Genomic DNA, 16,306 nt, shown 5'->3' with positions numbered 1-16,306 from the left:
TGGATGAACATGTCCATCATAAGTGGACACCCGGAAAAAAAAAAAAATCTAGTAAAAGACCACGGACAAAATTGAAAAGAAAGTCGGACATTTTGGTTTGAATCAGACATTTTTCACTCAGCAGCTCCAACTGAAAGTTAGAAAAATGTAGTCGATGGAAGCAAGCACCCTTAACAGACAGTAGATTGTAATTATTTCATGCCCTAATTATATAATTTGATCATTTTGAGGAATTGCAGGGTAAAGTTTTGGTCATTTTGGTTTGAAGCGGCTAAAATCACAAACTACAACTGAAAACGGGGGCGTGACAGTCAGTCCATTTACTGCTATTTTTGCAAATATTTTCATAGCAGTTGATTAGCCAGTCAAAACTACAACGCAAAGTGTCTTCAAAATATGGAAAAAAACTCTGAATGTTCTGAACTCCTGCTTCCACAGCAGCGTGATACGGAGCAAACAGTAGAGTGGCTGGACAGCATCTCAAATTTCAGCTGCACACTTCACATTTGACTGCAAGACAACAGCAAAACATTTTTTGCAGAGCACTCCAATGCCTTCTAGACGCAATTAATCGACAATCCATAATGTAAAGAAATCTTAACGATCAATTAGTGGACCATGACGCACATCTAGTGAGGACTACAAGGTCATACAAGGTGAAGGACCACAAACAACACTTTCCGCACGTGATCGACCACAAAGGGATGTATGTATACAGTATATACACACGCACACACAAACACACGAGTGACACCCGTTACCCACTAAAACAGTTGACAGGGATCCAGTCACCCTCCAGAACATGGCAAATTCAGTATGGAATCCCTCGTTGCCATTCCAAATGGTAAAAACAGTTTTTTGAGTATGACTGCACTACAACACAATGTTTTTCAATGTAAACTATACTGTCAGCTATGCTCCTTAGAGCATGTGTTGAAGGGAAATCTTCTGAATTAAAGCACTTCAACTTTTCTGGTGGTCGAAAACATTCATTATGCTAAACGTCGATACTAGGTTTAGTAAACAAAGCAACAACTTAATTAAATCTTGTGTACTAAAGAAATAATCTACATCAAAGCAGCTTGCTTCGGGCAGTCGACGGGGTACACCTTAAACTGATTGCCAGCCAATTGCAGATACACTATATTCATTACCAAATAGATTAAAAGCAGACGGTTTCCATCATCAGCATAAGTGAAATAATCTACATTAAAGCACTTCACAATGCTGGGTGCATCATACATTCATTATCCTCGATTCCTACCACTTGGTTTAGTTAAAGTAACAGCTATTGGCTTTGATCTTCAGGACATGTAGGGCAGTGAAAGAATCCGCATTAAAGTACTTCATGATGCCGTTTGCTCTTTTATAGTTTTTTTAGTTATGTAGTCAAATACAGTTGTTTTGCTAAAATTGTCGACACTTGGTTCATTAAAACGAATTAATGGTGGTTAGTTTTGGTCTTAAACGCATGTGCAAAAGTGAAAGCATTCGCAGTAAAGCACCTCATGCTGGATGCTCACTTGTAGTACAATCCCATCATTGTCCTAAGCTTTCACCACTTGGTTCATTAAACTTAAAATAACAACAGCGTCGGCTTTGATTGGGAGTGAAAGGATCTGCATCAAAATACTTGGGATGAGTATTAGGTAATCTACTACATTATCTTATACTATTATACTATACAGTGAATTGCAATTGAATAAAAAATAAAGTTTTCTTTTGGCTAGCTGTTTTTTTGTTTTTGTTTTTTTAGGTTTTCATTTGGCAACAGTTAGATTTTTCGGCTCCATTTTTTTTTTTTTGCACAATCTCATGAGAATAAGGCCTTCATAATATAAGAAAAATAAAGTGGTACATTTTCAAAAATCATATCTCTTTAGTTGTCTTTTTTAGCTGGTTGATGGCTGCTCCTGGGGTTGTGTAGTCGTAGATAATAGTGGGGGAGGATGAGTGACAGGTCTGCCATGCAGGCTCGGCCCCTCCACCCAGTCGTGCCAGCCGGGTAAAAAAGGGGGTTGAATGTAGGTCAGTGGGTGCACACGCGGCATTAGCCATCCATCTATCACCCCTGACTCGTACACAACATTCATTTGATATCCAGCTTAAGGTTTGTGTCCATACTTGTGGACTTGTGTCTTACAGTAATGCTTATCTTTTTTTTTAAACTATTGGTGCCAGTTTTAGCCTTGAAATTAATAATAAACTTCTTCTCCGGACACTCCGGTCTCCTCCCACGTTCCAAAGACATGCATGGCAGGTTAATTGGGCGCTCCAAATTGTCCCTAGGTGTGCTTGTGAGCGTGGATGGTTGTTCGTCTCTGTGTGCCCTGCGATTGGCTGGCAACCAGTCCAGGGTGTCCCCCGCCTACTGACCAAAGCCAGCTGAGATAGGCTCCAGCACTCCCCGCGACCATTGTGAGGAATAAGCGGTCAAGAAAATGGATGGATGAATTAACAGTAAACTACTAGTAACATTACTAGGCCAACTAGTAGGATTAAGTTACATACTAGGAGGTTCCTGGACGCTACTAGTGGCATCAAAACGCTTACTAGTTGTTTTCCCTTACTAATACCTGTAAAATGTAGCCTCCGGCCTTATACTCACTGCCTACGAGCTGCACATTTCTCACCCATACGTACACTGTATAGTTTATACAGTAGTCTGCTCGTGAGGTGGGAGTAACAAGATGTCCGCCCAGTGACTTCAATGGCTTGCATTAGCGTGTATGGGCTATCGGCTATCCAGTATCCACTCATATATACAGGTCATTGGTCTGCAACAGGGCACTTGGAGTTCAGAGGTAAAAAAATAAATAAAATACTCTGAAAAAACGAAGTTGGTGCTCTGTTTTTTGGAATGTTTTATTTTTCTCTCTTTTTTTGAATATGTTTTTCTGTTTTGTTTTTTTTAAATATTTTTTTCTACTGTTTTTCCGATTAATTTTTCCTCCTGTTTTTCTGAATATTTTTTTACAGAAAAAAATATTCCGTAAAACAGAAAAAATATTCCAAAAAAAACTGGAAAAAAAAATTACTAAAAACAAAAAACAAAAAAACAAAGCTCCCCCCAAAACATTAATCAGAAAAACAGGATTTTCTTTTCCAAGTGAATGCAATACGCTTCCGTAGGGGAAACAGGTGCAAAGATTATATATATATATATATATATATATATATATATATATATATATATATATATTTTTTTTTTTTTTTTTATTATTAAGTGAAAATAGAACTCACCTGCCCAGCTCGTCTCCAATCTCGTAAAAGTCCTCGACATTCTCCTGCTTGAAAACAGTCATATTGTGTGTGCACTTGGAGGAGTGCTGGGTGTTTCCTGGAGGGGAGAAGGAAGGTGGGGGGGAGCCTCGTCACAGCCGCATGCCGCTCACCGCACACTCGTAGCCGGCTACCCTCCTCCCCATGATGGGGCCTGGATTGGAGAGAGACGGGGTAAGAGTGCAAATCAAATTGAGCCGACATGTCAAGAATCGTCATAACGGATATGTCACCCTCTGATTATTTTATTGCTTGTGGAGGGTCGCTACGTGGTGACAAAACGTTGTCCGAAAAAGGCGACACATGAGCGGGCTCCCTCTGGCTCACACACCCCGCTTCAGCTTGCGGTAGCTATGGGAGACCCGAGCCGCGGTATTATCTACCTACTCTCCTCTCATCTTTGTTCCCCCCAGCCGCCAGTTAAAATCATTATCGTGAATAACGTCCAAAAACCGCACTCATATATCCTCCATTTTCCTCTTAAATTTAACTCCAAAATGGACGAGCGTCGCTCTCGGTTGGCCGAACTCGAAGCTGTTAAGGTGCACTTCGATAAAGAAGACAGGAGTGGTGGGAGAAGGAGAGGGAGGGGGGTGGCGGAATGTCTTACCCGGTAGCCGAGTCCAGGCGACGGTTCGTGGGGCTTTCACCTGGAGCTTGTGCAGGGCTCGGTGGTCGGCTCGCGGAGGAGGAGGACGACGACAGAAACGTCGCCGTGGGAGGAAAGCGACCGTCACAATGCAAAAGGCAGTCGGCGACCGGTGCTGCGTTCAAGTACCGTTGGGGAAATTGACCACCCCCATACACACGAGCCACCGCTGAAACTATTTGTAGGTACTTCTGTGTGTGTGTGGGGGGGGGGGGTCTATTCATAGACAAGTTGTAGTTTTCAACACCAAACAGTGATTTCAGTTGTTGTATTTTTGAAACATCAAACAATGATTGAAATCGCGAAGTGGCGTGTGAACGACTTTCTGTGACGCGAAGGCAGCATCGGTCAGTTTCCAAAGACTCAGACAACAGGAAGACAATACAACCCCCGGTTTAGGTACACTTGATACAGATCACACACGTATTTTATCATTTTTTTATATTACATGTTGTTACTATATTATAGATTATGATTATGCATGATCATTTATGTTACTCCATTTGCTACTTCAATCATTTAAAAGTACATTAACTATAGTTTGAAACGCCCTCCAGAAAGACTCGCTTCACTTTATGAAGATGACAAAACATGATACAACTTTTATTCTTATTCATTTATTGCAACTTCTGGTATAAAAAAAAACACATACAAAACATATATTTAAAAAAAAAAATCCCTCATAGAGTCCACAGTAATGCACATATAAAATGATCAAACATTAATGATAGTTGAAGGCACAGATAAATAATACAAAAAGTGGTATAAAAGCAGTATTTTGTGACTATTGCATACTTCATTGTAGGATATGTCTGTGAAGAATATGTTATAGTTATTACATGCATGTTTGCGTTGTTGCTTCACGCTGATTTTCCAGTATAAAGAGAACAGCTGATTGCTGATTCGTGTTAATTAGTCGTTCAATTAATCGTGTCTACGAGCAACGCAGGAAAAAATGTAGTAGTGTGTAGACACAACCAGATGAGGCGCTGCTGAGTCACTGTCAACTGGTTTGCTGATAATGAAGTTCACTACTACTTTTGCAAAGATGTATTTTTTTTTAAACCCTCATAATATTTTTACAATGATTTTATCATTGCGTCAAGATTAGTTTGTATTTTTTTTTAAATGTGACTTTTTTCCACATATTACATTTTATTTTTGTGAAATTGGGATTTTATCCTCTTGGGCCTGTTTTTTAAGTTTATTCGCCCGTGACTGATTTTTATTTTTATTTTTTTTATTTTTTATTTATTTATTTTTTAATCTGGAAACATTAAAACTCAATTTTTGCGAACATTGCACAGCTTTTGTGGGTAAAATCATAAATGACAATCTTCCAAAGTTAGTATTAGAATAATTTAGCAAATTTTTTTTTTTCCCCCTCATAATAATAATACTTTATTTTTGCAAAATTATCGATCTTTTCCGCAATCTTATTTATTTTTTGTAAACGTCTGACTTTCTTCACATAAAGTTCAGACATTTTGTTACTGTAAAATCCCAATTTAATTCCGGTAAAATTTAAAAATAATTCTTGTAAAATTAAAAAAAAAAATTCCATGTAATATTACAACTTAATGTTGGTATAAAATACTAATTAAGTTGCTTATGCTTTACTTTCAAATGCCCATTTCTAAAGCAGTTTTTAAAAGTCATCACTTCAGGTGCAAATCCTGAAACTCCGACAGTATTCCTAAAATAAAATTCCCTTTTTTTTTGTGATCACAAAAAAAAATACAATAAATATTTTCGACCAGTGATCAACAGATGAGCCATATGATGACAGGTTGCAAAACGTTACAGTCAAAAATGGGCGGGTGCCACGTGCTTTCAAAATTGTGATCACTTGACCACAAAGTCCTCCATTTAGTTTTGGTGAGTCTTCTTCATAAACAACATACTGGTATATCTAGAAAAGTACAAAACGCTTTAAGGCAACATGGCTTTGCTCTTTTTATCCCCTGTAAGCAGGGCTGGGGAAACTTTTCAGTTGCACATAGCGGCACGAAATTTGGTAGGGCTCTCTATCATGGGTAGAGCCAGAAAAAAAAAAGTCTTTGGTTTTGGAGCTTTGCATCAAAGATTGGTGACTTGCTGCAAAACAGCACATTCTTGAGCAAAAGTCGTATGTATAGGTTCCCCACCCCTGCCATTAACAATTTGCACTCCCAGGGTTAAAAATAAAGTTTGTAAACATGAAGACACTTTGTCCCCTTCAAATACTCCTTTTTTACCTTTCCCACAAACAAGATTCCTTAGTCTTATCTTTGGCGCTCTCAAGTGGTCAAAGAGCGGCGTCGCTGATGGTCCTGTACATCTGCAGTGAGGTCCCCTCCACGTCGTGGGCCTTCTGGACGTAGTGCGCGCGCTCGCTCGGGCTGTACCCGGCCGAGCGGCCCATGGGGCTGAAGCCCGCGCCGGCCGCGGCGCGCCCTATGTGGGCGAAACCCGAGGAGCGAGGCGGGGCGGGGCGCCGCAGGAAGCGGCCCGACATCACCAGGTCGCCGTAGCCCTGCGCGTGCGAGAAAGCGTAGCCCGAGCGGCGGGAACTGGTGCGGCGGATTCTGGCGCGGCGAGGGAGCGGGGGAGGTGACGCTTTGGCCTGGCGGACCTTGAACATGACCTGGGTGAATGAAGAATGTTTGACATGTTAATGAACTGGCTTCTGGGGAGTTTTCACATTTTTTTTTATCAATTAGAATAAAGGTTCCACTTCGAGGAAAAAGGTCATTACCGGCAGAGTTATTAGCGTTTTGGAATTTTCATTTTAATCAAACTTTATTTTTATAGCACCTTTCATACATTCAAATGCAACTCAAAGTGCTGAACAATTAAAACCTCCATAATACAATAAAAAGAAAAATCCAGCCCTCCCCATGATCGTACCCACAGACACACGCAAACCACAACATGGTGGGGCACAGAAGAAGCCTGTGAGGAAAGGCACCCAGGAGGAGTTCATCCATTAGCTTTTATTAGTTTTAGTTATTAATAAATGCTTAATTTTAGTTTAGTTTTAGTAAGTTTTAGTATTATTATTATTTTTTTTTTAAATGTGTATTACTTGTGCATAATTAAAAAAATAAATAAATAAATAAATTTTAAAAAAAAACATCATGGGAGCAACGTCATCTGAAGGGGCTTTTCTATTGGCTGCTGCTAGATGACATCACTTCCGTGTGACACACTTACAAACATCCTTATTCTGGTTAATATAAAAATAAATCTATTTATAATCACATTTAAAAATCATCTCCAAAAGGCTTATGCATTAAATTAATTACCAAAGACTAAAACGAAGGACATTAGTTAGTTAGTTTTGTAAACATTAAATGTAGTTTCAGTTAGTTTTTATTTTTTTTTTTAAATGCATTTTCGTTTTTATTTTATTTTGTTCATAAAATTGTTTTTTGAATTTTAGTTTTCGTTATTAGTTTATTAGTTTTAGTTAACTAAAATAACCTTGGATACCGTTGTGGGTTCTTGACAGTTTTTTGTGTATTATGTTTCATGTTCTGCGATTGGCTGGCAACCAGTTCAGGGTGTACCCCGCCTACTGCCTATAGCCAGCTGAAATAGGCTCCAGCATCCCCCGCGACCCTTGTGAGGAGCAAGCGGTTAGAAAATGGATGGATGTTTCGTGTTGCTAAGTCAAATGTTTGGTCAAGATCTGACCTTGTAGAGTTCTGCCTAGCAACAAGTAGAAGTACAGTTTCTATAATACAAAAACTAATTATTTGTTATTTTGTTTATAATAATAATTTAAAAAATACTAATTAGTTTGACATGATTTTTTTTTTTACCTTGTCATTGATGGTAGGGCGGAGCAGGATGAACAAGAAGCGATATGTGACAACAGGAAGGATGCACAAAATGGAGGTGAGCACGATGGTCAACCAGACATTGGGCTGGCTCAGGGAGTTCCTCGCTGTGCCTGAACAGATTGGGCGCAACACATGATTCATATTACACAAGATTAGCCATGTTAACAGTACTATGGCATATTATGATATATTTTTAGAATTTCATCAAGAAATTTGGAGGTGGGCGCGTCAGTAAATTTTGCTGGTCCGTCATTCATCAGTCCGTAATTATTTCAAGCCAAACCAAACTGTAATCGTCAGTCCGTCATCGTTATTTTAACCATGCTTTTGTCGATGCAAAATTGCATTTCGTCCCTGCTAAAATTACAGTTAGTTCCAGCAATTTTAGGACCGACAGAGCTTTTTCTTCTCCTTCTTCTAACACTACTTCACACTCATTCGCAGCACAAGCAGTGTATCTACTCTGGTAAAGAACCACCCCACGTACTGTGAAAAGTAAAACAAAGATATTCCAGAGTATTTACAATAAGTGTTTTGTTTTGTTTTGTTTTTGTTTTTTTGAGGGGGTTTCTTGATTTTTTTTTTTCACAGAGCTAAATAATTGAATAAACATAAAACAAAATTGTGTGATGTAACATTGCACGTTATGAAATATTTGTATCTTATTTTAATAAACCAAATATGATGGTATTTTGATAAGAACATTTTCCTCCATATCATCGAAATATTAAAAATATTAATATTTAATATAAATTTAAATTTGTGTTTGTATTGAACGTTACATTTGACAGATACATTAGATACATATATTTATGTTTTCGAATATTTTTTTTACGTTTTAATTTTTTTAATTTCTTTTTTATTATTTTATATTTTTAATTAAAATTAAATAATAATAATAAAAATAACAGTATATATATATATATATATATATATATTTTACTTATATGGTATTCACTCAAAAACAATCCGGATTGACATACCAAACCAGTTTCTTGATTTATTTATTTATTTATTTATTTATTTATTTTAAAAAAATTTTACAGAGCTAAATAATTTAAAAAATTGTGTGATGTAATATTACACATTATGAAATATTTGTATCTTATTTTTATAAACCAAATTTGATGGTATTTTGATACGATCATTTCCCTCAATATCGTCTAAATATTAGAAATATGTATTTAAATTTGTGTTTACATTATATTTGACAGATACATTAAATACATATTATATTTCTGTTTTCATTTTTTTTTACTTTTTACATTTTTATTTTTTTAATTTATTTTTATTGTTTTATTGTTTTATTTTTTTATAATAATAATAATAATAACAATAATAACATATATATTTTTACTTGCATGGTAATCACTCAAAAACAATCCAGATTGACATACCAAACCAAAAAAAAAAAATGTAAACCAAGTTAGACTCCTTGGAGGAGGTAACCATTCTCGGCATTACCTACGAAGGGGAAGGCCGACGGCAGCACGAGGAACAGACCGTTGCTGTACATGGTGAAGGTGACGACGAAGTACATGACCAGGCTGCCCACCACGAAGACGGTGTTCACTGCCGTCCAGTAAGACATCTCCAAGCCCAGCTACGCATGCACAAATTCAAGAAGTACCAAGAGTAAGAAGCGCAATCACCGAAACAAGAGAGTCTCAAAACTGAAGGGTTGATACCTGGATGGTGACAGCGAACAGCAAGCAGGTCTGCGTGAGGACGGCGAAGGACTGGTAGTCGGCCACGTCCCGGCCGTCGGCGCGCGCCGCCTGGCTGACGGCGGCGTACGGGATGAAGAAGAGCACCAGGGAGCTGTAGCAGCTGTGCAAGGCGCACTTGAAGAAGGCCGTCTTGCTGAAGTAGAGGTTGAGTTGACCAGGCACATACAGCTGAGGGTGCTGGAAGCTCCACGCGTCGTTCACGTCCTTTCATTCGCCAAGCGGGAAGCAATTTCAGTTCATTTGTGAGTGGTGGCTCCATTTACGGAAGAGGCGCAAATGATGAATTTGACGACCAATTCAAGCGGCCGATATTAGCTCATTTTACCTGATCAAAGAGGCTCATTCCCAGCACAGGTAACGCTGTGTACACCAGATTGTACAGCGTTATGAACAATTCGTCATACACCGTCTGGAAGGGAAAAGTCAAATGTCAAATTAAGTTTAAAGAAATAAATGGAAGACAAAATGAAATTACAACAACAACAAAACAAATAGCCAAAAAAAAAACAAAGCAAAAGGAACAATCAAAGTAAAAAAAAATATATATTAATAATTAAACTTATGTCAATTAAAGAATACAATAAAGAAAATATAAAATAAAAATACTAAAAAGTATATATTAATAAAAAATAAACCAGCCAAACTCCAGATTATTTGAAAATACTAATGAAATGAAAAATGAAATTGAACAAAATGTAAAAAAATAAAATAAAATAAATAATAATAATATTTGTTATATTATATTATATTTTAATATTAAAGTAATAATAAATAAAATATTCAAAAACAAGGAAAAAAAAATTAAAGCAAAAGGCAAAAGGAACAATAAAAAAAAATATATATTATTTTTTAAATGATTAAAAATTAAAGTTAAAAGTCAATTAAAGAATACAAGAAATAAAATACTATAAATACAATAAATAAAATAAAAATACTAAAAAATATATATTAATTTAAAAAAAAAACAGCCAAACTCCAGATTATTTGAAAATACTGAGGAAAGCACATTAAATTAAAAATGCTATTGAACAAAATGAAAAACAAAACGTTAAAAAATACAATTTAAATAAATAATAATAATAATAATATTAATAATAAAATTTATATATCAATTTATATATTATAATATTATATTTTAATATTAAAATAATAAAAATAATACATAAAAATATTAAAATGACTAAAAACATACTATTAAAATGAGAGAAGTACATTTAAATTACAACTCAAAGAATATTTAAGATTTAAGAAATGAAATACAGTACATTGAATTGAATTGAAAAAAATATTTAATTTGAAAAGGTCATTAACAAATTAATACATTAAATTAAAAAAATAATTACAATGAAAAATTATAACTTTATCAAAACCCTTACTAGAATTCACAAAAATTAACATTCAAAGTGAAGTGACACCAAAAATGATCAATTAATTTACAATTTCAGAAAAAAAAAATGTTTCTGATGAAAAAAACAAAACAATCCGGCTCTATGGTAAAGTAGATTAAAAGCTTAGAGTTAAATGAGCCACCACCCATGGTGGATTACGTCTGAAGCCAATCCACCGCACCGCCCTCGCTCTCACCTGTGCGGAGAAGCCACAGAAGAAGGCATACCAGAAGTGGACGAAGGTAAAGGTGAAGTTCTTGTAGAAGAAGTAGCGTAGAAACTTGCACATGCGTAAGTAGGACCAGCGGCCGTGCACCAGCAGGAGGCGCTGCAGGAAGCGGAACTGCGCAAAGGAGTAGTCGCTGGACAGCACCGCCTGCATGCCCTCCTGGCCTGAGATGCCCACGCCAATGTGCGCCACTGGGGGGTAACACGCACAACAACTTACTCCAAAATCAAAATAAAAAATCACAAGGAAGTTGAAAGAAAACTTTTTCTCGCTTCACCTTACCTTTGATCATGCTGACGTCATTGGCTCCATCGCCGATGGCCAGCGTGACGGCGCGCTTGTAAGTCTTGACCAGCTCCACTACCTGCGCCTTCTGCAGCGGCGTGACGCGGCAGCAGATCACCGCCTTGCACATGCACGCCGTGCGCAGGAAGTCCCGCTCCATGCTATGGTCCAACGCGTATGCCTGCGCAACGAAAAGCAAACATTGATATAACGTTCAACTCGGGGCCCATGCCGATTCCGTTATTTGGCAGAATAAAACTCTGATAAACCCATTATAGGACAATATTTTGCAACGCTTGAATGCAATTATCTTTGTCTTAGGTTGTCATGGTTGTATGGAGGACCAAAACTGCCAAAATTCAAATTAAATAAATAAATGACTAAAAGTGAAAATAAAAACGGCTATAAATTTTTTTTGAAAATTATATATAAAAAAAAAAAATACAAATCGAAAAAATCTCTCTCTCTCTCTCTCTCTCTCTCTCTATATATATATATATATATATATATATATATATATATATATATATATATATATATATATATATATATATATATATATATATATATATATGTACATACATATACATACATAAATCCATACGTAAATAAATGCTTTTCTATTTAATTTTTGAATTATATTTTTAATATCTGTTTTTATTTTCACTTTTAGTCATTTATTTATTGATTTATTTATTTGGTCATTTATTTTTAATTTTGGCAGTTTTGGTCCATACTGCCAAGTTGAAATGTTATTCAAATGAGGGGGCGGTCTTGGGTTGGACTCCGCCTTTGCAAACTGCCTGTCATTGGTCGAGTGAGCAGCTCGAATACATACACACACACACACATATATATATATATATATATATATATATATATATATATATATATACACATAAGATTTTATTTTTTTAACTTTTAGTCATTTATTTATTTTGTTATTTACTTATTTTGAATTTTGGCAGTTTTGCTCCTCCATAGTCATGGTCATATGTAAATAAATAAATAAATAAATAGTCCGATTAATCGGTCAGACTTTACTCCATATGCCAACGGGATCGAAACATTCAGATTTTTTCTGCAAAAATATATTACATTAGCATCTTTACTAAATTTTTCCCCCCAAAAACGTACCATAGCTCTGAAAGCTAAGTTGTCTTATATATGAGCTGCACTCAAAAGTGTATTTGATCGGGGCTAATAACTTTAGCGTCGTAGCTAACTGCATTGTTTTTAAACTACTTGAAAGTTGTCAGAAGAATGTGCTCAACTTTGCGTAAGTTCAGAAAAGCAACATTTTTTACATTTACCCAATAAGGTTAACTTAGCAGACGACGGGCTTAGCAACATGCTATCCATCCATCCATCCATTTACTACCGCTTATCCGAAGTCGGGTCGCGGGGGCAGCAGCTTTAGGAGGGAAACCCAGACCTCCCTCTCCCCAGCCACTTCAACCAGCTCATCCGGCGGGATTCCAAGGCGTTCCCAGGCCAGCCGAGCAACATAGTCTCTCCAGCGTGTCCTGGGTCGTCCCCGGGGCCTCCCGCCGGTGGGACATGCCCGGAACACCTCCCCAGGAGGCATCCGAACCAGATGCCCGAGCCACCTCAGCTGGCTCCTCTCAACGCGGAGGAGCAGCGGCTCGACTCTGAGTCCCTCCCGGATGACCGAGCTTCTCACCCTATCTCTAAGGGAGAGCCCGGACACCCTGCGGAGGAAACTCATTTCGGCCGCTTGTATCCGGGATCTCGTTCTTTCGGTCACGACCCACAGCTCGTGACCATAGGTGAGGGTCGGAACGTAGATCGACCGGTAAATCGAGAGCTTCGCCTTTTGGCTCAGCTCTTTCTTCACCACGACGGACCGATACAGAGTCCGCATCACTGCAGACGCTGCACCGATCCGCCTGTCCATCTCCCGCTCCATCCTACCCTCATTCGTGAACAAGACCCCAAGATACTTGAACTCCTCCACTTGGGGCAAGATCTCATCCCCGACCCGGAGATGACACGCCACCCTTTTCCGACTGAGGACCATGGTCTCGGATTTGGAGGTGCTGATCTTCATCCCAACCGCTTCACATTCGGCTGCGAACCGCTCCAGTGAGAGTTGGAGATCCCGGCTTGATGAAGCCAACAGCACCACATCATCTGCAAAAAGCAGAGATGCAATACTGAGGCCACCAAACCGGAACCCCTCAACGCCTCGGCTGCGCCTCGAAATTCTGTCCATAAAAATTATGAACAGAATCTGTGACAAAGGGCAACCTTGGCGGAGTCCAACCCTCACTGGAAACGAATCCGACTTACTGCCGGCAATGCGGACCAGACTCTGGCAACGGTCGTACAGGGACCGAACAGCCCGTAACAGGGACCGAACAGCCCGTAGCAACATGCTAATAAAAAATAAAAATAAAAAAAATGACAAGGCGCAAAAGTTGATGGGGTGTACCAGACTGTGTCCGTTGATGACTAGGCCATACTCGCCGTTCACCGCTTCATCCGCGATAGCCTCCGCACTTTTACCCAGAGTCCTCTCCGGCAAAAAAGCACAATCCTCAGTGGCACCTGGTTTCATGGATGTGCGTGCGTTCCTGCCACAGATAAAAAAATTGTTTTGAAGAAAACAATTAAAAATGGTAGAAAAAAAAAAATCAGCGATAGCTACCTGAGCTCTTGTCTGACGTCCTCCGGCGAGTTGCCAGAAATGACAAAGACGTCGTTCATCTCTTCGCGTAGCAAGTTGCATGAGTAGCCAATGTTTTCCGCCGTTTCTGCAATATAAACAATACCAGTATTTGTTTGAATGAAATGAAAAATATTGTATATTGTATTCAGAGAAGTAATTAAAGTGGTAAATAACTGTAAAACAAGCTTTATTTTTTACATACTGTACTCATGTATATATACATTTATTATTATTAAAGAAATAAAATACTTATCAAAATAAAAACTAAACTCCCTGGACTTTGTACAGTAATTGTTTTTCCTTGTGTGTGTTTGCCTTGTTTTTTGTTTTGTTTTTCACTTTTTCTATATTATATTTAATATATACGAAATGTAAATGAAAAGTTGATACCTTGCTTGTCGCCAGTAAGAACCCAGATTTTGATGTCGGCTTTGGACAGCTGCTCGATAGTCTGCGGTACTCCGTCCTGCAGCTTGTCCTCTATCGCCGTCGCTCCTAGCAACTGGACACACATGGACAACAGATGACTGGATTGCATTCGACGCCACGTTCAAGTCAAGACACGCCTACCAGCAGGTCGGTCTCAATCTCCTCATACAGCTGCTCCAGTTTGCCCTCGCGCTCGTCCAGCGTTGTGCTGGCCTCGTGGTGGCGCTGTTGCCACTGGAGGAAAAAGTCCTCGTCCAGGTCTTTGTAGGCCAGCGCCAGTGTCCGCAGTCCTTCCCCTGCAAACTCCTGCAAGGGAACGCACAAACGCCGTTCAACTCTGCATGCGAGGAACTTTCTGTGAAGGCACCGGGACTCACTGACATTGAGATGTTCCGTGGTGGCGTCCATCAGTTTGGCGCACGAGTGGTGAAGCCTCTCGTAGATGATGGTGTCCGCTCCTTTGCAGTACAGCGACAGTTTACCCTCGGGGCTCCGAACTGGTTTGCGTTTCAAGGAGACAACAGTGAATTTAAGTGGGATTGGGATTCAATAGCAAAATTAATAGATTTATGTAAATGTGGCTAATAAGTCTTTGAACTAATGCTTTCCCTCATCTATTCCTGTAGATATATCTATCGATATATATATATCTATTTATTTATATCTATCTATCTATATCTATTAATATATATTTATATCTATTTATCTATATCTATTTCTATTTATATCTATTTATCTATTTCTATTTATCTATATCTATCTATATTTATCTATATATTTCTATATCTATTTCTATTTATCTATATTTATATCTATATCTATTTATATTTATCTATATCTATCTATATCTATTTATATTTATCTACATCTATATCTAACTATATCTATTTCTATTTATCTATATCTATATTTATATCTATTTCTATTTATCTATATCTATCTATACCTATTTCCATTTATCTACATCTATATCTAACTATATCTATTTGTATTTATCTATATCTATTTATCTACATCTATATCTATTTATCTATATCTATTTATCTATATTTATTTCTATATCTATTTCTATTTATCTATATCTATTTATCTATATATTTCTATATCTATTTCTATTTATCTATATCTATCTATATCGATACCTATTTCCATTTATCTATATCGATCAATATCTATATCTATTTCATCCATCCATTTTCTTGACCGCTTATTCCTCACAAGGGTCGCGGGGGGTGCTGGAGCCTATCTCAGCTGGCTTTGCGCAGTAGGCGGGGTACACCCTGAACTGGTTTCCAGCCAATCACACCTATTTCTATTTATCTATCTATCTATCTATCTATAATATAGATATTTATCATATACGGTTATTGTTGTTTAATAGTCTCAATGAGACATGGTAAGCGTGTGTTTTCCTGACTAGTTTGCATTTCTGCCAGCTAAAACAAATAAAAAGCCTCTTGGCCTTTTCCTAGCTACTCCTTGACATCTCCCATCAGGCCAAAAGGCGCAACTGCAAATCATGTATGTCATATTTTTTTTGGTATCCCAATTGAAGTTTTTTTTTTTTTTTTTTTTTTTTTGTACCAATAACAGACATCCTCTTGCGGACATTATTGAAATCCAGGATGGCCAACAGTTGGTAAGTGCGCTGTTCGCCCATTTCCACAATGGAGACGCTGTCGGGCGTCCGCGAGCGGAAGACAAAGCCGAAGTTCCTGGCGGCTGTGACCAGAGCGCCCTCATCAGGAGACTGGGCCTGGTACGAGAGCTCTCCTGCAAGTAGTTTTATTATTAT

At 37.9% G+C, this 16,306-nt stretch overlaps 2 protein-coding genes and 1 long non-coding RNA gene across 4 annotated transcripts in view; 1 reads left to right on the top strand and 2 right to left on the bottom strand.

The window, feature by feature from the left end:
* dapk1 (death-associated protein kinase 1) overlaps window positions 1–4,106 on the bottom strand; it is a 37,293-nt gene extending 33,187 nt beyond the window's left edge. Inside the window, exons 1-2 of one of the 2 annotated variants that reach the window (XM_077521655.1) lie at window positions 3,893–4,106; window positions 3,244–3,436 (exon numbers count right to left, since the gene is read on the bottom strand). In XM_077521655.1, coding sequence (XP_077377781.1) covers window positions 3,244–3,305 — 62 coding nt within the window. In that variant the 5' untranslated portion in view covers window positions 3,306–3,436; window positions 3,893–4,106. Of the gene's footprint in view, window positions 1–3,243; window positions 3,437–3,515; window positions 3,828–3,892 lie in introns of those variants that run through there. The other variant, XM_077521656.1, reaches the window with a different exon arrangement.
* On the top strand, window positions 3,361–16,280 carry LOC144019073 (uncharacterized). The gene is made up of 3 exons (XR_013283590.1): window positions 3,361–3,456; window positions 7,755–7,813; window positions 16,105–16,280. It is a non-coding gene; the product is annotated as an uncharacterized LOC144019073 (long non-coding RNA).
* LOC144018949 (phospholipid-transporting ATPase ID-like) overlaps window positions 4,539–16,306 on the bottom strand; it is a 29,788-nt gene continuing 18,020 nt past the window's right edge. Inside the window, exons 16-28 of the mRNA XM_077521657.1 lie at window positions 16,096–16,284; window positions 14,893–15,008; window positions 14,653–14,817; window positions 14,473–14,584; window positions 14,062–14,167; window positions 13,846–13,987; window positions 11,388–11,571; window positions 11,073–11,296; window positions 9,814–9,897; window positions 9,447–9,692; window positions 9,223–9,361; window positions 7,738–7,868; window positions 4,539–6,557 (exon numbers count right to left, since the gene is read on the bottom strand). Coding sequence (XP_077377783.1) covers window positions 6,219–6,557; window positions 7,738–7,868; window positions 9,223–9,361; window positions 9,447–9,692; window positions 9,814–9,897; window positions 11,073–11,296; window positions 11,388–11,571; window positions 13,846–13,987; window positions 14,062–14,167; window positions 14,473–14,584; window positions 14,653–14,817; window positions 14,893–15,008; window positions 16,096–16,284 — 2,177 coding nt within the window. The 3' untranslated portion in view covers window positions 4,539–6,218. The remainder of the gene's footprint in view (window positions 6,558–7,737; window positions 7,869–9,222; window positions 9,362–9,446; window positions 9,693–9,813; window positions 9,898–11,072; window positions 11,297–11,387; window positions 11,572–13,845; window positions 13,988–14,061; window positions 14,168–14,472; window positions 14,585–14,652; window positions 14,818–14,892; window positions 15,009–16,095; window positions 16,285–16,306) is intronic.

The sequence above is a fragment of the Festucalex cinctus genome, chromosome 5 (assembly GCF_051991245.1).
Source record: "Festucalex cinctus isolate MCC-2025b chromosome 5, RoL_Fcin_1.0, whole genome shotgun sequence".
Taxonomy (NCBI): Eukaryota; Metazoa; Chordata; class Actinopteri; order Syngnathiformes; family Syngnathidae; genus Festucalex; species Festucalex cinctus.
This window is presented reverse-complemented; position numbering and strand designations above follow the sequence as displayed.